Source organism: Xiphophorus maculatus, chromosome 22 (assembly GCF_002775205.1).
Source record: "Xiphophorus maculatus strain JP 163 A chromosome 22, X_maculatus-5.0-male, whole genome shotgun sequence".
Classification (NCBI taxonomy): domain Eukaryota; kingdom Metazoa; phylum Chordata; class Actinopteri; order Cyprinodontiformes; family Poeciliidae; genus Xiphophorus; species Xiphophorus maculatus.
Window position 1 is genome coordinate 22,518,904 of NC_036464.1, and position 24,554 is coordinate 22,543,457.

General features: G+C 40.2%; 2 protein-coding genes across 10 annotated transcripts in view; one reads left to right on the top strand and one right to left on the bottom strand.

Moving 5' to 3' along the window:
- Nucleotides 1–3,373, top strand: part of map4k3 (mitogen-activated protein kinase kinase kinase kinase 3) — a 51,684-nt gene extending 48,311 nt beyond the window's left edge. For all 7 annotated transcript variants that reach the window (XM_023327628.1, XM_023327629.1, XM_023327633.1 and 4 more), the window contains one exon: nt 3–3,373. In XM_023327628.1, the coding sequence (XP_023183396.1) occupies nt 3–90 (88 nt within the window). In that variant the 3' untranslated portion in view covers nt 91–3,373. The remainder of the gene's footprint in view (nt 1–2) is intronic.
- arhgef33 (Rho guanine nucleotide exchange factor 33) lies at nt 2,904–22,566 on the bottom strand. Of its 3 annotated transcripts, none has more exons than XM_023327637.1 (17): nt 22,267–22,566; nt 18,254–18,297; nt 15,873–16,037; nt 15,432–15,553; nt 15,132–15,328; nt 14,412–14,522; nt 13,436–13,562; nt 12,736–12,868; nt 11,717–11,824; nt 11,498–11,590; nt 9,092–9,240; nt 8,220–8,306; nt 7,916–8,094; nt 6,725–7,179; nt 6,429–6,641; nt 4,825–4,964; nt 2,904–4,635 (listed from the first exon to the last, which is right to left on the bottom strand). In XM_023327637.1, the coding sequence occupies exons 1-17, from the start codon at nt 22,316–22,318 to the stop codon at nt 4,509–4,511; spliced, it is 2,502 nt and encodes an 833-aa protein (XP_023183405.1). In that variant the 5' UTR covers nt 22,319–22,566; the 3' UTR covers nt 2,904–4,508. The 3 variants fall into 3 exon arrangements, with proteins under 3 accessions (XP_023183405.1, XP_023183404.1, XP_023183403.1); XM_023327636.1 differs by having other exon boundaries at nt 8,220–8,309; XM_023327635.1 differs by having other exon boundaries at nt 8,220–8,327.
- Nucleotides 22,567–24,554: the final 1,988 nt, after the last annotated feature.

Consider the following 24,554-nt stretch of genomic DNA (forward strand, 5'->3'; position numbering starts at 1 on the left):
AGGGTGGTGGTGTTGGAGAGCCGGCCGACGGACAACCCCACAGCCCACAGCAACCTCTACATCCTGGCGGGCCACGAGAACAGCTACTGAGTCCTTCCCCCCCTGACCCTCGCACTTTCGCCGCAGCGCCGTCTAAACACCCAACCGCTACCGCAGACAAGGGAGCGATGACACGAGCCGGTAGTCACTTTCATCCCAGCACCGCAGCTTAACCCCCTTCGCCCGCCTGCTTGGTAACGTGACCGGGAGACTAGGAGAATTTGTGAATGCAGATGTTTGCACCCTTTTAAACTGCATCCGTGTGTGTGTGTATGTGAAAGGTGTTAGTTCGGGGAGGGACTTCTCTTGGATTTGTTTATGTCAAAGTAGAGTCTAAACACTCGGCGTGAAGACGCAGCTTCCCACCTTTCCCTGCAAGACTGCACATGGAGTATAGAAACATCCAGAATACACACCAATGCTACACTAGTTCTTCTTGTAATACTACTGCTGTCTGTGCTGAAGCTTCATAGAAGGGCCGTTATGCCCCAGAAATTCACCCCTGACCCCCTTTTGTCTTTCCTCCATTTTTTTTGTTTTTTGTTTTAACGGTCCCTTTATTTATTGTGGCATGGCGTAACTTTATTAACAAGGACGGCTTTCTTCATTTGTCGTAAAATGTTTGTTTTAAAGACCAAAAAAAAAAAAATTCAAAAAAAGAGACCAGACTAAAAACCTTTGAGTTTTTTTGCCACTTTCGCTAACGATAAAACCCCAGTACCCGTCACTACACCACACAAGTGCTTATTAAACCCTTATTTAATTCTTTGTAAATACTTTTTTTTTTGTTATGGCAAAGTCGAACACTAAAAGAAAAAGTCTGGTTGTGTATATACGTGTGTCAATAGCTGCTCTGTCGAACCTTGGAGACACGAAGAGGAGTCCCAGATTCTCAAATTTCTTATTTGTTTTGTTTTTTTTAATGTTTGTTTTGTTTTTAACGTGTGGCGAGGTTCGGTTCTCTTCAGGTGGACGGCTTCAGTAATCGGACATTTCCCCGCAAAGATATCCCGACGAACACACGCAGGGTGCGGATGCTCATTTTCATCCCGCATGCATCATTTCCTGCCTCATCACTTGGAGTTCTGCCCCCTTTCAGTTTTTAACGCCGTTTTATTCAGAAATATTGCTCCTATTTTATGTTCTTTTTGTTATTGCTATTATTATTTCCTTTTATTTTATTGAACCACTGGTATTTGAAATTTGCACAACAAGACGAAATGTGTTTCATAAGCAAATGTGATGTCATGATAGTGTGTGACCGGGTGTGTATGGACAGTGTGTGCCTGTAGATGCAGAGTATGAACATGGAAGTGTGTGGCGTGCCGGTCTGGTTATCAGGCTGAGGTCGCTGTGAAGGAGCAGCAACAAATAAATACAACCCAATAAATTAATAATTTACACAGAAATAACTTTTGTTAGTTGATCTGGTGAAAGGCGACTCGCATCACCGACAACGAAATACGCCCCTCCTTTTTGATATCGACCAGCCCACACCGTCACGCCCAAGCACTCTTTTCCGATCTGTTCTCGTCAGTAGCATCGAGGTTTCTGATAAAAAAAAAAAAAAAAAACTACCCACAGCTGAAGTCCACTCTATTTTTTCCCCCGACGTACCTCATGACTTCCGATAAACGCACGTAAATTGACGTCGCTTCAGATGTGTATTCACCCATAGGCATGGGCTGGTCACAAGTACGATTGCTATTGTACTTGTTACCATGGACATGTTATTTTTTCACGCTGACCGTCAGCTGGCTGAAGAAAGACGTTTTTAAAACTTTTCCTTGCTTAAAAAAAATACTAGTCTGTTGAAGATATTTCTGGTTCCGAGAAACTGTTATCGATGTTCTATGGAAACTAAAGGAGCGCCATGTTTTCAACTCCATCCCTAGACATTTCAAAATGTTGTAAAATGTTTAGCTTTGTGAAATTCTAATCCTCATCTCTATTTCCAAAGAGAGGCACGCATGACGAGACGTAAAAACCCCTTCGTTTAGCCAATAAACCACTTCCTGCCTCGACAAAGCAGCTGGAAGTCCTTTGCTGCCCCCTGCTGGTGTGTTTGGGAGGCTCACTGTTTCTCATAGCCGATGAAACTTGCTGTTTCAAGCTTTGGGAGGAGAAATTCTGGGCAGACGTCATCTGTGCCCGCAACTACATACGGATATGGTTAGAAATAACAACTACAGAGTAAAGATTGTCTTTTTCTAGTAGCAGACAAAATATATTTGAAAAAGCTAGAAGTTAAGCAAGTAGATGATTCTAAAATCCTATAAAAAAGTAAAAGCCCCCAAAATAAGAGAAAATAATCTGTATTTGCCTTGACATATGGGGTTTGTTTATTAAAGGAAACTTTCCCCAAGTTCCATTTAATCACAATATTTGGAGAGCTTCTTATTTTCACAGTTATCTTTTATTCTGAAAATGCATAAACTGGAGACACTCATTGAAGAGATGGAAGCCAAACTTATTCTAAATCTAAGTTTAAGCCTCAGTTTAATTTACAAAGTTCATTTTACACTTAAAACCATACATAAAAAAAAAACAAACAATAAAAAAATCATTCAGTAACATTGGGATTTCTTTTATGTCAGACGAGATATGTATATATATATATATTTTTTTAATATATCACTTAAACATGTTCTTAAACCTTGTGGCCATATTTAGATAGTCTACCTCGTGATTTATCTTAGATTTCAGAAGAAATAAAAAGTCCAATCTCAGCTGGTTTGTGTTGAACAAATCATGTCTAAATCTCTTTAAATTCTCAAATAGCTCACAGCACCTACATATTGTCTCATAATTATTATTATTTTTTTGTTTGAATTTATTTCGGTGCACCTGATTTTTTTTTTTTCTTTTTTTTTTTAGAAACGCTTGTGGATTTTCTTGACCAAACTGTTTCGGTTGCTTCATGTCGTTTCTTTTTCCTTTTCCTGACTTTTAACCGTACCAGGCATGGGAAAATGTCCATCAAGAGTTCATGTTCGATTGCATTATGCCGTTTCCCCAACTTCCTCCCTCTCATATGGGATCCTAAAAATGCTGAAACCAGACGAAGTCTTCAAACAGCCTCTGCTCAACCCGAGTCAAGTATCCTGTAGAATTAATCTGTTTTAAGATGTTTTGGGTACCAGATGTGTGAATTTTCTGGATGAAAGAAGATCTAAGTGGCATAAACATCACCGCGTTGGGATTTCGTTAGTTGGAAGCGTCACCTGCCTGCTGCTCATTAGCTGATCAGTGTTAAGTATTTCAAGTTTTTCCCCCAAACTCCGTTTGATCCTCGTCTCCTTCCCGATGTTGAGCAAAAAAAAAAAAAAAAAAACCCACAGCAGGTGACGTCTCCTCTGTTTTGTTTTCATAATGCAATGCAAAACGTTATAAAGTGTAAATAGTGTAAAATAAAAATGGGTTTGTTTTACATACTGTATAATTGCCTATATTTTGTTTCAGAAGTGTAACAGATTTATGAGATGACAGGTTAACACATTAAAAAGAAGGAACTGAAGCCTCCAGCTGTCTTGTGATTTGTTCATTTGCGCTGCCTTAAAATACTGCAAAAGTATTTGTGTGTTTTAAAACTTTGAACGCAACGATGTGTGATCAGGGATAAAGTTGCCCACACTTTTGAGAAGATTTTTTGTTTCACTTCACACTCGCGCACGACTTAGCACTGGTATACTACATTAAATCCTTCTAAAATACATCAACGTTTATGGTTATAATAAAACAAAGTAGGCAAAAGTTCAACGATTATGAAAACATCTGTGTGGTACTGTGAATTTGAACAGTTTCAGGTTGCAACGTGCTAATAGATGTTGGCGTCTTTTAGTGTTACAATAATTCAACGATCTGCTGATCGCCAGAAAAATAGCCAGTGAGAACTTTTATTGAGTATATTTCTCTCTCAAGATAAATTTAGTGCAGGAAAAACACAAGAACATTTAAATAAGCACAGTAAGCCCTTACAAACATAAACATTGTAGCTGTTAATATTTCCTGAGTATATTGCAGCAATTCTGGATATATCGTAACTAAGATGAACAGAGGAGTCATGTCTGGAATTTATAGTTTGAGTTTAAAAAAAACCTACTGATTAAAAGGCTGAAACTGGCATGAATGGATTAGTTGGACAAAAAGAAAAGCAACAAAAGAAAATTGTAATTGATTACAATCATGGGATGAAAGCGCGAGCTGACTGAAAACAAAATTACAACTCATCATTTTGATGCTATTAAATCAATCTTCAATGTTGCAAAGAACTGAAAACGGCTGAATTTAACATTTTGTGGTTTAAATTAAAAAAAAATATCACTGGTATTTGAACTAGTGCTTTCCTTCAGTTTGAAGGTTTGGGGGTAGGACAGAAGAAAACAAAACACAGGTTTCAATTTGCGAAAGGTCGTTGTGTAGCTCATACAATGTTTATACAAAGCAGGAAAATACCCACTAAGCACAAGTTATACAGCTGTGCCACGGTTTATCTCCAGGTGAACCAGTTTGGGAGTTTTCATCGACGTTTCATGTTCACCGTTTTGATTCTCTGGTGTCTTTTCTCCTCCCTTCTCCTTCTTCTCATCAGCAGCCCTGTTTGGAAAACAACAACAAAAAAAGCTTAAGAAAATATCTTCTATCAGGTGCTCATGATGGCACAATATTTATTTATACTTTCACCGACATTATTCGTCCTGTCTTGACATCTTTTCTAATATTTGTTTTGCCCTTTTAAAGCTCACACAGTACAAGAGTACATCAGCGGTAAATAACCGTGCCTACTTCTTTTTGAAGAGTTTCTTGAACGAGCTCCTGAAGCCTCCCTTGTCCTTGCGACTCCTCTCGCTGAAGGGGGTGTGATTATTTTCCTCTGTTGTGCTCCTCCACTTTGACTCGTCAGCCCATGACTGGATGCCCGAGTCCTGCTCAGGTTAAAAACGAGGATTTATTCAGTTTATTCACTCATAAAAAGACACAGGAAGATAAAAACTGATTCTATTTTTCCCCTTTTAACCACCATTGATGTCAAAATGTCAATTTGTCTTTAGCATACAGTAGCAGTTGTTACCTGGGTAGCTTCTTCTGTTGCCCTACAACAAACCAAACGCCCCCCTGCCTAATGAAGCCCCTTCAAAAAAAGGCTTTTAATACCATTATGATCCTATATTTAGGTTATTTACACACGGTAATGTGAAAAACACCAGTAATGTTGTTGGGTTCTAAAGCCTATATGATCTGTGTGGAAAAGTTCAGTTCAGGTTTAAACAATTGAAGTATGGTGTGCTTCATGCTTGTCTCAATTGGAGGTGGTCTTAGTCCCAAGAAAACCTCAAAAAGTGACCTTTTCTATTTTTTGCACAATTGTAACTAAGTTTTCACAAATCTTAAATTGTTGTTTAAAAGAATCTTGTGTTCAGTGCAGAAATATTCACCCACCATTAAAGAGACATAAGCTTCTTAACCATTACAGTCCACAATCCTTAGAAGACACCAAAATGGCACGGAATATTGGCACCATCTGCAACTAGCGGTACAGAAATGTTTTCTTTATTTAACACTAGGTGGAGCCAATTCCTATTGACCTAATATACAAATAAGCAACAGAACATTCATTTTGGGTGCAAATGACAGATTACATTGCTGACAGCGTTTGCTTTCCACAAGGTTTAGGAGGATGTTTTGGGGAATTTTGACTATCCCAGACGCACTGATGTTGGTTGAGAAGTCCTTCCTCTCTGTCTCTGCTCTAATTGGTCTTAAAGACGATGTTGGACTGAGAGGTTAGGACTCTGGATTTGAGACATGGATTTGAACCTCTTTGTGGACTTCACCTTCTGTTCTGGTTGAAATAAGAAGGGATAATCCACGAATTGTCCGAAAGCTCTTTGTGAGTTTAAGCATTAAGAAGTCTTTTCACTGGAACTAAAGCATCTGAGTTCATGACCTGGAATCCCATTCCATGAAGCCATCTACTGTTCTTGAGCAAACCTGAAGGTCACATGAAGTTTGCTCATTAGCACTACAGCTAATGACTGTGGAAAGTAAGGGCGATTTCTGCTTGTGATGCCTACAACATCCAGTAACCCTGGTCTGTGACATTATGGTCTACCGCTTTGTGGCTGACTTACTGTCATTCAATTCTGTCAATTCTGTGATTTCCTGAGAGCAACCACTTCTTTTACAATTGTTTGTAAAACTGGATGCTAGTTGCATATACACCTGAGGCCACTCTGATTTGGAGGGGTGAATGGGGCAATATTGCCCCCCCCCCCTTCTCTTGCCTGCCCAGGGTTTTGCCACCCTAGATAGAAAGTAATTTCATTCATATCAAAAATCACACCTGACTGCACTTGAATTTGCTCACTTATATTTCTTGTGATACCCACAATGTTGAGCAGTCCGTGAAGATCTGGACTCTGTTTGTCCGTGTTCCCCAGGGGACTGTGGACTTTATGCGACGGGGTGGAACATTTACTGCCCTTACTGCCCTGACGCTCCAGCTTGGCGTGGCTGCCCAGTCCCACTCTCAGGAGGTGGTCTGAAAGTGGTCCCACATCCAGACCACTCACTGTGTTCTCCATCTGCAGGCCATTCAGTGACTTTACAGCAAAGAAGAAGCAAACGTTTATTTATGGGCATGTGCAATGTTGACTGAAAAATCTATCTACTTAGGTGCGCTCACCTTACTCTTACGCTGGCTGGCTTGAAGTGGTCGATGGAGATTGCGTCTTGTCACAGCTTCGTCTGGTGACACACAACCCCGGTTTGGCAGTTTGCTGTAACCATTACCTGGGCTTCCTCCATTGCCAAAGACATCTCGGTTTGTCGGCACATTGATTGCCACCGCATGATGAGATCCCTGGGGGACTTTGGGGCACTTCACAAAGGCGATGTCGATGGAGGAGTCTGAGGACGCCGATGAACAGTGATCGAACAGAGATGTGTCGTGAAGGGAGACCCCATCTTCGTCATAGAGACTCTCCATCCCTGGAGGGTCGGGAGGAAGGAGGAACTCCCCGAGGGCATCGGCCAGAGCCGAGCCGGGCTGAACCTGACGAAATTCAGCCGGTCTGGTGGGCACCTGATTGTGCTGACATGATCTCTCAGACATCTCAGTTTCTGGGATACTGCCAAGACCTAGAGGCCAAATATTGGTCAATCAGCTTACTAGACTGCAAAGGCATTCTGGAGAGTTACTCTACTGCAGTGTTTCTCAATTTTAGTCCTCAGGAACCGCTGACCAGCAAGTTTCAGCTGCATCCCTACCGCCACACGCATTACTTGAACAAGTGGGTGAGCAACAAACTTCTGCAGAAGAGATCATGCAATCATTTGAATCAGATGTTCTACATTAGAGACACATCTAAAATATGTAGGGCAGTAGTCCCCCGAGGACCGGAAGCGAGAAACACTTCACCCAAGTCTCCAAATGACACAAATTCACTGCTGTCCTATATTTTCTCTATTCCTTGATAATGGGTTTTACTGTGGATCAGTGGATTCTCAAGGTTTTTGAAATGGCTTGGCAAGCCTTTCTGAGGGTAAAGATTTATATCGCATCTGTTATTGAATTTCTCCATTGTGGGCAATGTGTTTGGTTTATTTTAAGTTAATTTCTTAAATTAAATTAAACAAGTTTAATCACTGGTGGTGTCACTGACTTTTGCCACTATGTTGGCCGTTAGTCAAACTTGATAGTGCTCAGATATATTTTTGGTAGATAGTCAGCATGAACGTGGACGGGAAAGCTATGTGAGACATAGAAAACATATTTGACCGGACATCAACTTCTCTCAGTTTATTTCATCTTGCTTAACAGAAGGCAGACTAAGTGGACCTGACACAACAGCCAGCAGCTCTTTCGACCACATACCCGTTTGTTTTGGATTCCGTGAGTCCAGATTGTGACTGAAGAACGGCACCTGGGACGGCCACTCTGCGTTATAGCAGCGACCCTGTGGATCTTGACTGTGATCCCAGTCCTGGAAGCGGTGGGACTGGATCTGCTCCAGGAGACACTGCTTCCGGCGCTTCACCATGTTAGCATGTTCCCTGTTGAAGGGAAAAGGTCATTAAATTTTGCTTGAAGGATTACCCAGAGATCTGGAATGGGCAGCATGCTTGTAATCTGTTATCATCATATAAGAATGAAAAACAAAGCAGTTGAAAACACTCACAGTATTGCATTACTGCCAGGATAAGGTGAACTAATGTTAGTTTGAATCCCTCCCTCCACTGTCTTTAACAGCTGCTTCATGTTGGACCTGCTGGTGGAGCAGAGCAAACTGGACAAACCGATTTAAATGGGAATAAATTCAATGTATTCACCTGGCAGTGCCGGTGTTCTTGTATAAATTGTGCGAGTCCCTCCTTCTCACCCATACATGGGTGGATGATGGATGGATTTAAGATTCGAGATTACTGCATTGATCCCTACAGGGAAATTATTTTGTGCAAGCAACACAAAAATAAGCAAGTAAAAATATAAATAAAAGTATGTTGCACGGCTGGAAAGCGCCAGCCATGCAACATACCACAAACGGTACAACACAATTAGGGGTTTCTGTTTTTGCTCTATCTCGACGAGTCTTGAAAATACTTTTTTATTATTATTATTATTATTATTATTGTTTTTTTTTTGTTTTTTTTTTTCACAAATAGAATAAAAGGCAACACAAATGCAGAACTGTATTTAAGATCATTTGTGTTTTATGTCCAAAACCCATTTCAGATTTAAACAAATCAAGTATTTTACATTTTAAAATGTGATTTTTTAGATAAAATGCAGTTCAGATTACTAATAATAATAATAACAATACTGATGGTGATTTAGCACTGTAAATTAAATACCAGCATCAGATTAATGTTTCAGCTGTGGTGTACTGTCGTACGTTTTTTTTTTTTTTTTTTTTTTTGTAAAAAGAAACTTGTCTGGAGTTCAGCTGACTGATTACCCCACCACATGTGGCTGTGGCGCCCTGGGTGGGGAGCCATATCCTTTATCTTCCATTGGCTGTGTCGATGCTTTGTGCCGGGCGTTTGCTCTGACCTCTGCACCTCCTTGCGGTTGAGCAGCAGAAGCTCCTGGTTGTGCTGGAGGAGGTGGTGGTGCTGCGCAGTGAAGGACCTGAACTGCTGGATGCAGACCAGCAGCAGGTAGTAATCTGGGTGATCTGCATCTGTCTGTCTGAGCAGGCCCTACAAATACATATATATATATATATATATATATATATATATATATATATATATATATATAAATATACATAAACATTTTAATCATTCAAACATGCAAAGGGAAAATTCAGTCTGAACCAAATGATGAAAACACACATTTAAAAGATTTAGTTTAGTTTATTTCTGTTATGTTGCAGTGGATATAATAGTTAGGTAATAAGGTCAAGTGAAAGATGCATATTAATTATGTGCGTTAAGAAAACAAACTGTGTACATGTGTAAAAATTCCTTAAAATGATTTTTTCCCCCCATCCTTTCATTAAATCCCCTTTGCCAAAAAATACTGGCTTTATTTTGATTTGACCAAGTTCCTGTTAAAACGTTTGAGGACCCGTTTTCCACTCTCTGACATCAGTGACCAGATTTTTATTCAAAGATCCTTTTTAACTCACCTTTAGTCAGACCAGAGCACCGAGTTCCAGTCAAACTTGCAGTGGATTTTTGCATGTTTCCCTTTTTGACAGTGAGTCTTAGCTGCAGATCTCGTGCTGCGAGCCAAGGAGATTTTATTTGTGTCCTGCAACATTCTTGCATGTTGGCAGGAAATATACGGGCTGTCACTTTTGGTACAGTTCCAGTTTGTTTAAACTTAACTATTGCCTCACATGCAATTTTTGGAGGAGCCACTGATACATGAAGAGCTGCATGTATCAGTATTATTGAAATGACATCTTGTCATACCCATTTTGAAGCGTCTCTAGGAAAAATGGAACTGTGTGTCACATTACACCGTGTTCCAAATTATTATGCAAGTGATATTTTCTCAGATTTTCTTAAATGGTCAGTGCAAATGATGGTCAGTATAATTTAAGTCATGAACTATTACAATATAAATCAAATTTTACTGATCAAAGCTCCCCATGAGAACAGTATTTTTTTTTCAAAAATAAAAAACTCAAAATGCACTGTTCCAAATTATTATGCACAGCAGATTTTCTCAACATTTTAAGGATTATAAAGAACTGCAAACGGTCATTAAGTGGTCACATGTACTAAAATCAAAAGCTATTTCAATCAAAAGCATCTTAACAGACAGAGTTACATGTTAACATAGGAGCCCTTCTTTGATATCACAGCACAATTCCTGCATCCATTGAACTTGTGAGTTTGTGGAAAGTTTCTGCTTGAATTTCTTTGCAGGATGTCAGAAAACCTTCCCAGAGCTGCTGAGGTCATTTTCACACCTTCAGGGACTCTGACGGGGCCGACCAATGATTCTCTCCCCATGATTTCAGCCCAAAGCATGACTCCACCACCTCCTTGCTGACGTCACAGCCGTGTTGGGACGTGATGGCCATCCACCACCAATCCACTACTGCATCCATCTGGACCAGTTGCACAGCAGTCAGTGAACGAGTCTGTTTGAAAATTAATCTTCATGTACGGCTGGACCCACTGTGACCGTTTCTGCTTGTGAGCTCTGGTTAGAGGCCCAATAGAGGCTTCATGCACCACAAGCCTCTGGAGGATCCTCCACCTTAAGGCTCCAGAGGCTCCAGCAGCTTCAAATACCTGTTTGCCGCTTTGTAAGGGCATTTTAACAGCTGCTCTCTTAATTCGATGAATTTGTCTAACAGAAATCTTTCTCATTTTGCCTTTATCTGTACAAACCCATCTTTGTTCTGAATCAGCCACAAATCTCTTCACAGTACAATGACGCTTCAGTTTTTCTTAAATATCTAATGTTTTCATACCTTGTCATACGGCACTACACTATCTGATGATTTTCGTCAGCAGAGAGATTCTTTTCTCTTTCCCATGTTACTTGAAACCTGTGGCCTGCTTAATAATGTGGAACATCCTTCTTAAGTAGATTTCCTTTAATTGAGCTCACCAGACAAACTAATCAACCAGCTCTCTGAAATAAATTATAGCGATTCAAAGAGCCCTGACACACAATACAATCTATAAATTTAATAACACAACAAGAAATATGATCTTTATGACACTTAAATCCAATTTGCATAATAATTTGTAACACGGTGTATTTTTATTGAGCATATGGCTCTACCTAAAGTAGTAAAGATTATTTTCCCCAAAAAAATGTTAAGCTAGTTTTTGTGAGAAAAAAACCCCAATCAATTTTCCATAATTTTGGATCTTTTTTTTCCCACTTCATGAATGTATATGAATGTACCTAAATTGAAATGAGACAATTTTCTGCATTTTTTAATATAAGACTAATTTAACTAAAATGAACTAACATTGTAGATCCCACCTGTAACAGCAGCAGGTATTCTGGGATCCTCTGGACCGGCTGGAGGAGCAGGGTGTAAAGCGAAGGTCTGGATTCATCGCCCAGAACGTCACGCTGGCGGTGGCAGGAAACGGCCAACCAGGTCAAGAGGAAAACAAGTTAGTGTTTTACATAATTCAATCGCTATAGAAGCACTCGAAGGTGTTTGAAATTGTTTTTTTTTTTTTTTCTTAATCTTACATCCACAAAAGCAGCGGACTTCATGGAGCTGGACGCCAGCATGGTGACAACGGACAGACAATCGGGAAGCTCTTTCAGATAGGAGACGTAGAAGTCCAGGAAATCACTCTGAGCGGAGAAAATCTTTTCATTTGTTCAACTCATGTGATTTTTTACTCCCTTCAGCCACACGTTTGGTTGTAAACTGCTAGAAATTGCGGTTTTCCATCACATTTATAAGACTTGTTATAAATGTTCTGATAAACAATAATGTTACCAGGAGAAGCCTTAATTATTTCTGCCAATCCAGGTGATCAACAACAGGAAAATCATCAAAAGTGAGGAGTGTGCGTAAGCCACGAATGACAATTAATCAGAGATGTAGTTGAGAGGAACAAAAACACTAGAGGAGCTGCTGAGACCAAAGCATGTTCAAGCATACAAATGGATTATTCAAAGTAATGAAACAAATTCAACTGGGAGTCAGAGAACCGTTCTATCTGTAGATTTTCAAAGATGACGGCGACACACCCCTACAGACCAGCAGCTGTTCTGAGACTGAACACAAAGGCATGCCACACCTTTAAGATCATCAGATCGCTTTAAATTTGAACTTATTTCATTATGACTTTTTTTTTTTTTTATTTCTAAAGCTACATATTAGGAGATTAAAATTACAGTTCTGGATTTGGCGGTTTGGTTAAAAAGTTACTAAGTAGCAAATATTATTTGAGAAAGCTTATTTGTAAAACATTTTTACATTCCCCCCCCCCCCCCCCCCCCCCCCCTCCCCCCACTTCACAATTACAGACGACGCTGATTTACGTTGGTCCATCACAAAATATTCCAGTGAAATACATTGTTGCTTGTTGTAACGTGACAAAATGAGGAAAATCAGTCAGTAAAGCCTTTTGCGTGGCTCTATAATATCTACCAAAACAACACACATCAGGTCAGACTTCTCTTAAAATGTTGAGAAAATCTGCTGTGCATAATAATGTTTTCCCACATTATTCTGTAGAGTCTAACTCCGTGCTTACCTCTTTGCTAGTGAGCCTCATGAACACATCTCCCATGATGCCTTGCCACTGACACCTGAGCACGCGCTCCTGCAGAGTGTGAAGGAGCTCCAGGTGCTGCTGGATCAAAAACCTCAAGGAGCTGGGGAAAGGACTGCAAGCAGAGGGGAAAAACAGGGGGGAATATTTCAAAGAGTAACAGTTTCCTTCAAATGTGACCATTCAGAAATAAGTGAGGTTAAAGTCATTTAGAAAATCTGGCGTGGACCAGACATCGGCGTCCAGGAGGCCCTTATAGGCCAAGGCGGGAACAAGCTGTCTTTTCGGCGGCTCGCGCGACAAACGGCAACGTGTTCAGCAGGTTAAAGCGAAAGCAGCCATTTTTAAACACAATTTGTCCGAGTCCAGCGGCGGCTGCATTTCATTTGGGTCTTCTCCTCATTGGTAGCACGTGTGTGCTGCAGCAATTACAATAACAAGCACTGTCTCGGTAGTGTTTATGACCTTCTCTTATTTGATTTATCTATTTCCTGTTGTTCCATCACCGTAAGCCTTCAAATTAGCTCAGAGGGCCAGTTTGGGAATGTGAAGCTTCTCTCAACAAAACCCGGCTTTTATCTTGTTAAATGTTCGATCCATTCCTCTTTATTCGGTAAGTGTCCCTCCCGTTAACATTAAATGATTCTTTTTTTTTTCTTTGTTTTTTAGAGGAGTGGGCTACCGTTTGTCCTTCATAGTCGGGGCTTCGGCTCCGTTGAAGGAGATGTTGGCCTTCAGTAGCAGAGACAGATGGGACACGTAGACTCTCTCCGACTCCAGCAGCTCCAGCGCGGCCCGCTGTCGCTTATCTGTACGTATAAAAACACAAAATGTAACTACAGCCACATTTACTCTGTAACCTCGAGGACTTGTTCCGTTTCAGAGTGCTGCTACTCAAGATTCCCAACACGACAGAAGGAAGTCTAAAAATACCAAATACATGGTGAGATCATTTGAAAGAATCTCCCCATCTAAATAATAATAATAAAAAAACTGATTTAGAAATGACACAACAGCAGCAGCAGCAGCAACTTTCATTAAGTTTGGAATTTATGACACAGGTACTTTATACTTTTACATTGATATTAGTTACAAACAATTCAGCTCGGTTTTTAGATGATTATTTAGTTTATCACTAGCTTTTGAGTTCATTATTTAGTCATTAATTGTACACATTACCAATTTATAAAATTGTTCCATTATTATTTTAGTTATTATTATTTCAATTGCTATTATTGCTATTATTTATTTATATGCCTTTGTTGAGTTTCACTTTAAATATTTAACTGTAACCTTCAGATTTTATCGGACATGGTTATTTTTTTTTGGCATTTTTTTACATTTAGTTTTAGGTAAACGCTTTTAAATGGAAAGCTAAAAGCTATTGGCTTTAGTTTTAACTTTATTGAGTGTTTATTCATTATTATTCATGGTTTTTAAACGACCATTTCTTGTGTTCTTCTTCTGTGGAAAACACTTTGTTTCCCCATTTGTATGTAAAAGCAGAAGAAAGATCTTAAAACAGGAATAGGTGATTTCACCTACAGCTTTTTATTTATTTTCTTTTTGCCCTCAGAACATGAGGGCACTGCTTATGACAGGCTAACTTGTTGGTGATTAATAATAGTTTGTAGACGTTTTACAGAGATTTTTCTTACTGTTTTCAGTCTGATTGTTGGAGATTTCCATCTGGTCTCTGTTGTTCGTCTTGTCTCCCCATGACGGAGATTTCTGCTGCTGCTGCTGAGCCTCCTGGTCACAAGTGGCGGCTGTGACATGTAAACGTGAGCATGAGTAAAAGGAAAATATACATATCTATGCAAAATACCTCCCTCGTGTCTTTATGGCTTGCTGTAAAGGAGCCAGACTTTATCTCAGTATTTCTCCAGGCTTTTGTTGGGTGATTTTTTATTTTTTGACAGTTCTTTCAGTCATTATAGCTCCAGTTCCAGACCATTACAGTTTTTTCTGTTTGTTAAGTAACCTAACTCTAAAAATTATATTCCAGTTATACCTGACATAGAAAAAAAAGGGATTTTTCCACCAACTAAGTAATTTTAAGAACTACTTCAGGGTTCTTCAAGAAACTCTGCACTTTTCCAAGCCCATATTTCCAGATTAAAAAAAAAAAAAAAGTGTAATAATTTGAACATTTGGGTACAAAACCTCTACCTCAAATTTTACAAATCTTGAATCAACTCGAAGCTGAAGTTCAGTAATGTGTTGTAATGTGTTCAGTAATGTTTTACAACTTTGTCTGGTCATATTTATCAATATACATCAGTACTTTTTAAAAAATATATGTTGCTTTTTTTGACAATTTGTTTGACCCAGTTTCAAACACTCATTCTGTCAGAAAGCTTGAGGGTCAACACTACCAAGCATGGATGAACTTTTGCCCAGGCAAACAGACTCGCTTTGTGTAGATGTGTTGCTCCTCTGCGGCGACTCGCCCTGAGGCAGAGTCGGGGAAAAGCTCTGATAAACGCTGAGCTCTGATTGGCTGGGTGTGCAGATGTGCTCCTCCCCGGACAATGCCAGCACGTCTGACCTGGAGCTCTTCCTGCTGCTGGACCTGTAGGTCAGCATAAGCGTAAAAGGTCAGGTTTAGATGAAAGGATGACAGGAAAATGATCTCCACATGAATCAGGAGGTACACTGCGTTGTTGCACCCTTACCTGTGTGGAAGGGGGATTATATCCTTGTTGCTTTCGATCTGCAGCAGCTCCATCCTCCTCTGCGCCTCCCTTTGTCTGTTGGACATATCTCTAATGTGGAACAATGCCACATTCAGCTCCTCCTGTGAACAGATGTCAGGTAGAAATGGGACTGGCACGGTTGACTAATTATGTTTTCTGTAGATACAAAGACGCACGCGCTGGGAACGCGTACCGGGTGAAATACGGAGGGCCCACTCGACCCCTCGTTTGACTGTGGGATGGTTTTAAACTTTGTTCGAGTTTCAGACACACATTCCCGCCGTTTGAATCTACAGCGGCAATCATTTTCACCCTGAACTGAATTAGTTTTCAGTTCGTGCTCTAAATCATGTTACAGAATCCTGTCTGCGGCTCCAAAAATAGAACCTGCACACGTTTCTGTTTTACTCAGTCTTGCACCTTAAATGTGTTGAGCGAGTTCTTGAGGCCCATTATCTTATCATCCACTTCAGTCTGATGTGCTTGGAGCTTCTCCTCCAAAACGTGGTCCCTCTGACGCAGATCGGCCAGCTCGGCCACGGCCGCGCGGAGCCCCTCGCGCAGCTCCACCAGCAGGCCCTGCACCTGGATCACATGGAGAAAGGCTAACGTCATCTTCCCAGTATCAGTTTAAAGGAAGAGTCACCGTAAAACAAGCAATAGTAGTAACGATTAGTAATTAAATCAAGTGTCTGTGTGTATAAATGACGGAAAAGTTCTTATTCTGTGATTAAACTGTACTAACCAACAACATTTCAGTGAATATAAAGAAACACTTTTTTTCAAGCATTGTGCATAAAAGTGCACAGTGTTTTTATGCACACCTACCTACATCACCTACACTGCCTTTGGTGATGTAGATAGTGTGGCCTTCTGCTCAGAGCGTCACAGTCTGGGGGCGAGCCACCAGGCAGGGAAAATAGAAGGTTTTCTAAACATAGTGACAAAGTATAAAGGAAGCAACAGTGTTTCTTTCTTCCTGACCACATCCCTTCCACTCTTCCTCACACTTAACTCGGCCTCTGAATGTCTCTTGGCTCCGCCCACTTTGCTGAGATTCTTCCAAATTTGCCATGGGAGGGGCTTAGCTTTCACAGGGGGGGTTAGTTTCACTTTAAGGACTGACTTTTAACACCTGTGAGCACCTCATGAGTTGATACCATGGAAGTTGGTGTCTGATTGAAAGCACTACACTTGAAGGTTAATTCAATTAAAGACCTGATATCTTATGTTTACACATTTGAGAGCGGCTATAGCTTGACCAGGAATTGAAAATAGCCCAGAAATTATTCTACCTTCTTGACAGATTCTTTACAACAGTTTGTGAAACATGTTTACTATCAGTGAGAAATGTGAGTTCCTAGTTTTTATTGATTTATTTTTATCAATATATTTGAAATCAGTGGTGTTAGTTCCTGACATCTCCGTTACTTTAGAAATTGTGTGTGTACAAGGGGCGGCCAAAGCGGAGGCTGCCCGATGGCGGCGTTTATGCAAGGACCGCCACTGGTCCCAGTGATTTGAAAAAGCTTTTTGATTTGATGACGAGTTGTTTAGATTTTATGGTTCTATTTTGTAAAGTACATTCTTAGTGTTTTTGATTTCTTTGAGAAAAAACAGTTTGGTTTTTTTTCCCCTCTGTTTATTTCACAATTCACAACCTCTGTAACCGAGTAACTGTGTTTGCTAGAGTTTCGTGGAGTTTCCCTCTGGAGTCTACGGGTCATTCAGGTTTTATCTGTTCTCATTCAGTCTTTCCAGTGAAGGACTTTAAGTATGAACAGCCTTCCTTCATTTAAAGCCAACGTTTCCTACGCTTATCCTATATCAGCACCAGCCTCTGTCCACTTGGGTCTTCTCCTGTGGTTTCATTCTTAGTTTTCTCATGTGTCACTGATTGAATTTATTTGATGGGGATAAGTGAATCAGCTCATGGGAACATTATGTGGGCCAGGCAGCTCTCTTTCCTTCCCTCCTTCTATCTTTCCATCTCTGTGTTGTTCTTGCTCTCAGTCATGTGAAAGGCATCAGGCAGGAGGCTCAATAGAGCGTCTGTCCTGCTCGCCTTTGGTTCTTCCTTCTGAGAGCTGACACTGATCTTTAACATCCCAGTACCTGGAGGCTGAGGATCGGATGAGTTTTCAGGAAGTTCTCCTTATGTCTCTGTTTGTGTTTTTGTCTTTGGCTAACATAAAGTTTAGTTTCTCTATATTGGCAGCACCCATAAACACTAACCAGTAGGCTTCAATTCATTGTTCCTTCCACTGTAATGCAAAGGTAACAAAGTTTTCTTTTCCCCCACTTCGTGGTTGGTGGCTAAGTCATAGATTAACGGTTTTATATTCATTTATGATAAGAAACACCAGCATAGATTGTGTTTTCTTTAAAAATTATGTCGTGGTATCTTAAAAACGGCAGAATTTTATTGGCCTTCGGTTTTTAGAAGAAAAAAAACAAAACAGTTCAGCTATCCAATAACGTTACTACTGTTTCCAACCTCGGAGCCACAGGGCAAGAATGGCAACAGATTGACTTTTTTTTGCAACTTGTGACAAAAATGTGTGCTTTGGGTGTACCGATGGTCACCTCTGATGCTCTCAATTGTTTCCTGTCAGAAGATCCTCAGTCGACAAAAGTAGGAATGTAACGAAGGTTTACTTGAACAGATTTCGAACCTTCTCTACTAGATAAAACACAGTAAGTGATTATTTTAAAGTAACCTGAGGCTACGGTAAGCTTTAAAGAAATACCTGACTCTCTTCTGACTTGTGACACAACTATTTTTTTTTTTACTTATTTACCTTAGAAATCTCCCGGGGACGTTCCTCCACACCTTCTGTTGTATCTGCAAGAAGGAAAATTATGCAAATCAGCAGCAAAATACCAAGAATTGGAGGTGTTTAATAAAATTCTATTGACACCCATCAGGATCAGAATTAATAATACACTTAATGTGAACCCAGGATCTTATTTTCTACATTCTGGCAAAAAAAATATAACATCTGAAATCACATTATGGCCTCAGCGAATAGATTCACTTATTATTAGGCAGCTGATGAAAATAGCAGACTCAGAATCACTTGAATAGTAGATAATAAGACACTTATGACATCTTTTAAATGGATTTCTAAGCATGAGAATAACTTTAAAGTACATTTCCCTCAAAGTCCACAGTTATCACTTTCTGATAAAGAGTACTGTTTTGATTTAAGCAACGTATTACTCTGTTAGTGCCTGTGCAAGCAGCTCAGTGCTCCATGAAGCACCAACCTTCTGAGATCACAGGCCAAATCACATTGATATCGTCTTTAAACAATCAATTAACTGATTGTTGGTCAATTCCACACATTTATCAACCGCAATACAGCAAATGTATCGCTTATTAAAGCAGACCAACATATTATGGATTTTAATGGGGTAAAATTGCTTACCCTAGACCAGGGGTCTCAAACTCCAGGCCTCGAGGGCCGCAGTCCTGCAGTTTTTAGATGTGCCACAGGTACAAAACACTGGAATAAAAATGGCTTAATTTCCTCCTCCTTGTGTAGATCAGTTTTCCAGAGCCTTAATGACCTAATTATTCTATTCAGGTGTGGTGCAGCAGAGGCACATCTAAAACTTGCAGGACTGCAGCCCTCGAGGACTGGAGTTTGAGACCCCTGGTCTAGACCCACTTGCAGAACAAGTCAGAGTCGGGCTGGGGGGAGGGGGGCGGGGCTAATGACCGGGCCCTTTATACCCAAATAATAAAGCTCATGATAATTTAACTTTACAACAGACGTGCCCACAACAGCGGATCTTACAAGTTTCACCACCACAGAGAGCGACTGTGTCATTCTGAAATCCATCTGACATGAAGTACAGCAAACCAAGAGAACAACAGAAGCATCAGGCTGCTGGTCACTAATGATGGAACAACACAAATTCAAATCAGTTCAGAACCGCGGATAGCTTCGGTATTGTAAAGTTTTTTTAGCAGCCATGAACCAATAATGACTGGGGCAGCCTACTATATAATCTACTGGGGCACCATTCTATATAATCCTACATACACCATGTTCAACAGGAGATGGCCCGCTTTCTCCAGCTCTCTTCAGACGTGGTAAAGGCTTGGATCCCTGGAATCATATTCTGCCTCCCATCCGGGCCCCTCTACGCCCCCAGTGGGGGGTCCGCCGCACCCCCCCGAAGCTCCGCCCCTGCTAGACCATGATGGATATTTTATCCCACAAAAGTTGAGATAGTTCGCTTCACCAGTCATGGGAAAGGAGTCTAGATCCCTGACTGTTAGAGCACAAGTATATTCTTGATGTTTTTTTAATATGCCACTTATTAGTCAAAAGCATTTTTCTTACTTCCAAGAAATGTAATTGTCAACGACGAGCCTGCGACTTCCAACTAAATCAAAAAGTAATGGATTTTATGTGCAAATGCAAAGCATTTTTGGACGGATCGCCGCACAATGCTGCCGTTTGTCGCCTAAAATGCCACAGCACAGTTTGGGGCTACTGTCAAAACTGCAGAGGGTCATCTCAAATACGCATGACACATATTTCATCATGCATAATTGGCTAAGCCCGCTGGCACAACATACTGCATGTCTCTGAGCGAGCTAAAGAAAGCGTATCAAGTGTTCAACAATAGAGCCTTTCTGTCTGTGGGAACGCGGCGTGTCAAATTTCCTGTGGCAACTCGGGGTCGTGTGCTTCACTTCAGCTTCAGCTGCGGAAAATTGGCATCAAGATGTCGCATCGTGCCACTGTCCTGAAACAACCCGGGGATTTCAAATAAATATCTAAAAAAAAACATGTTCTTGGTGATCCAGTACGCAGGAACATGTGATTTTATTTGAAAGGAGCTGTGTTTTTTAAATGTTGCAGAGATTTAAAAGATCAGTTTTTTAAAGTGTCCTGGACAGGGATGCAAATGAACTAAAGATCAGTTACAACAACAATCGTAGCACACACATACGTTTTCAGCTTTTGTGCTCAAATAAGTTAAGCAAAACATCTAAAGGCAGATTGCTCTTCCCGTAAGTCTTTTAAAAATCCTCAGCAAAACTCTTCTTTTTCATGTCAATGTCTATGAGACACAGTGAATTTAAATGTTTTTGTTTTCTAAAGTCTGTACAGGCACTAAGAAGGAAATCTGTAAATGGTGTCAAGTTAATTAGCTTAGTTTTCTAATCTAATGAGATTTGATTCCTGAGAGTTTAAAACAAGTTTTATACCAATGCAATTTAATTGAACATTACAAGCCACATGCAGCTGAGTGAGAACCAGGCCTACTGCACATAGCGAACTCTAAATAACATTATCATCAGCATTTAAATGGAAAAATGAGTAAACATTACTGTAATAATGAAATGAAGTGTTCCAATGACACATACCTGAGGGACACCATTTGCTGCAGTAAGTGAACCGGAAGTGAAGTTTGTTGGCAAAAGGTAATTATCAAAAGCTGTATGTGAGATGCCAATGCTTATAAGTCTCCTTAACTTGCAGTGAAGGTCATTTTGATCTTAGTTTTCAACATTATATTCACAAATTTCTTTTTGTAAAGTTAAAACAAGCAAACTAATAAAAGCTCATGTTTATATGGAAATGTCAAAAATGTTTTTCTCATACGCGTAATCTTGTAAAACAGCTTTTGAAAGATGCAAGAAGGAGCTTGGTAACGGCAGACATGGCTAAGACATGCCACAGAAAGAACAGAATCCTTTAGCTTGCAATAATTCGTAAATGTTTTAAATCAGAAGATGCAAAACGGCCATAAGGCACAAAAAACAGTCAAGCAAATTGACCTCTTGGTGATATGAAAAGCTGACCCAGTTTGCATAACGTATCTGCATCTTCTTCAGTTCTGGGCTCCTGTTCACTTGAATTGGAACCTTTCCAAAGGATCCACGTTGTTTATGTTTCATATTTGTGCCTTGCATTCAAAATCCGACAGTGATTGCATAAAGTTTCCGCCATGTTGGACAAAAAAAGCCTACAAGTTTGCTGTATTGTCTTGTTTTTCTTACAAACTGCAAATTCTCATAATAAGTTTGTTTTGTTTCAATTATGAAGAAAAAAAATAGAATATTGTCTCACATCCTCTTATCTCCAACAACACAAGAAAATATTTTATATGTTTTAAATTTGCCTTTAATGCACTGGACTTAAAATCCATCCATTTTCTTTACACTCTTGTCCCTAGTGGGGTCCGGAGGGGTCCTGGTGTTTATCTCCAGCTAACGTTTCGGGTGAGAGGCGGGGTGACCCTGGACAGGTTGCCAGTCTGTCATAGGGCGGATTGAAAATCCAAACTATGGAAATAAGTAGATGTATCTTTTTGCAGCTTTGTGATTGGACACTCTGAGTTGTCATTGCTTGCTAAATGGAGAAATATTTTACCAAAGAATAGCAACAACTTCACACCCTGGAAACAAAAATTACATGTCAGATAACTCTCAAAGCAAGATTTAAGAAATACTTAATATCTGAATAAAATCTTGTGTATTGTAGCAACTCTCAAATATAAGTAGTGTCTATAAATCCTAAACACATTTTACAGCTTTTGGCTGGTCAGTTTAGGTCTCATCCGAAAGACTTTTTTTTTTTTATTACTTTACATTATTTCAACTTTCTAATTTGAAAAGCGAGATAATCTAATGAAACTTGGCACGAAAGAAGTCAGAGGACTTCTTTTCTAGCGTATTAAGCTTCATGGCCTGAAGAGTCCATTATTTGAAGCCATGACGATTCAATTATATGTATAGCCAACCTGGGTTGTGAGAAATTGCGACTGACGTGTTTATACAAGTTTCTACCTTCGGGCAGATCTTCAACCTTCTCCTCGGCTTCTGTTCCGTCATTCTCCATCTTCAGGTAGTCCTTTTTAGCCCAGTCCAGCTCGGTTCGCGCGGTTCTGAGGTACCTTGTCCAGCCCCAAATCTGACTTCAGCCCGTTCCTCGCCAGTCTTCTTCTCTTCTGAGGAAGTCTATCATCTGCTGCAATCTCTCAGTTTCTCCTTACTGAAGCATGTGAGTCCTGTGATTCCCCGTTCTGTACAAAAAGCTCCTTGTCTTCGGCCGGTTGAATGGATAGAGGGTAAGAAGATCAGAAGTGGAGAGGGAGACGTTTGTTCATCATACACTCGTAGACTGTGTCGCTATGTCATTGGACATAAGGAGGCGTGTCTGGTTGTTAGTGAGGATGATTTACACAGGAGTGTGTGGGACAAAAAAGAGAGGCGGTTATCGCTGCGGCCTTGAGAAGTGCCAGCTGAAGGTTGAATTAAGCTTTTAGTGTCGGAAGAATGATGGATGTGGTGGTAACGCAACGCTCTGCCAACACATTCTGCTGAACCATGGAGGAAAAGAAGTCCACCTGCCGCATCCCAGCATTAAGTTCAATGGCAATCGGGCCCTGCACAGGACAGTGAGGGGAGCTGAACAGGTCATCAAAAACAGAACCAGCAGATTGATGATTGAAATGCAAATCAGCTGCTGACCACTTATGTACTTTGCATAATTGCACTTGTTTTTTGTGTGTGTGTGTTTCATAATTTACTAATCTGTTAAAGATGCCAATCAAACACAGTCTTGTTTGATTTTATGCAATGGATTACACAAGATGCATTATGCAATGATTTGAGGAGAATTAGAGATCACCTGCTCTTTGTTTACCTTCTCTTCTGCTCAATCATCAGACTAGTTATTGCGACTGCACAATTTGACTAAAAATGATATTTGCAGGGGCCTTCTAGAACTAGCCAAGCCTCTTAAAGATGTTTATATTTTGTCATATTACCACCAAAACGTGTATATTTGGTGGTATTAGGATTAAAATGTATCAAATTTATCCTAGGTATACTAGGATTTAATGTGATCGCTTTATAATCTCACAATGAAAATCTAGGATGTGTGTTTTTTTTTCCTTTCCAAATAAAATCTGAAAGTGTTCAGGCCCCCTGAGTCAACACTCAGTTGCATTTTGCTGCAGTTGAAAGTCCCTGTTTCTCAACTGTTACGGTTGCCAATTCCTCTTTGCAAAGAATATTTGGAGAATGTGCGAGCAGTGACTTTCAATTCTCGCCACAGATTCCTCATTTTATGTTCCTAGATGCTAACCACAGTTTTGAAGCTCTGGCTCAAAGGTGACCCTTCTGCCCCAGTCATGCGTCTTGACATATGACATGATGCTGCCACCGCCATGTTTCACAGTGGACATGGTGTGCTGCTTACCATGATGCGCAGTGATAGTTTCCCCCCCCCCCCCACATGAGGTTACATAAGCGAAAAAAGTTTAGTTTTGGTGTCACATGATGAAAATAAGTGGGAGCACATGGCTTGTGGTAAACTGTAACCATGACGTCTTACCAACCTCTCCAATTAATACTCTGCAGCCCAGGACTTTCATATTAGAAGATTTTAGATTGACCCTGGAGTTTACATGTGAATTTATTTCCATGTGTTTGGTCATTGAATAACCGGTGAGGATTTCTTACCCCACAGCTGTCTCTCCACTTTTTTTCATTGTGTTTCTGTCCGTCTCCGGTCTTTTTTACTGGATGTGTCTCCCTGATTTTTCCACCCATTTCTCGGTGGTTTGGACAAAAAGTCCCCCAGACATCATAGCTGCTCCTCATCTTCACAAAAAAACCCTGTGTTTTGAGGTTACATAATCCCCAACACATCATTTGATTCTGCCGTTACGTGTGAGTTTGCAAGAGAAGAATGCACTCTTCATTTATCTCTATACAAAAAAAACCAACAAAACAAAACTTGTGTTTCTTACCAGTAACTGAGTTCAGAGAAAATGTCATGTGGATTTTGTGCCTGTGGAGCTGAAAAATATTGATTTATTTTCAGTAAATGGAAATTTTAAAGTTCATCTGCAAGCACTCTCCTGTTTAATGCTTTTTTAAAACCTCATTCTCTTCAGTCCGTTTTTTTGGATATAGGGAAAAAGAAATAAATCCACCTTTTATGTGTTTTCAGCTAAAAAGGATCCCATAAAGCAGAGGAAGGTAAATCATGTTGTGTCCCATGATGTTATAGTGCAATCCCTCTCAGATATTGTGACGACCCCTGTGTGTGAGCAATGTGGCGAGTA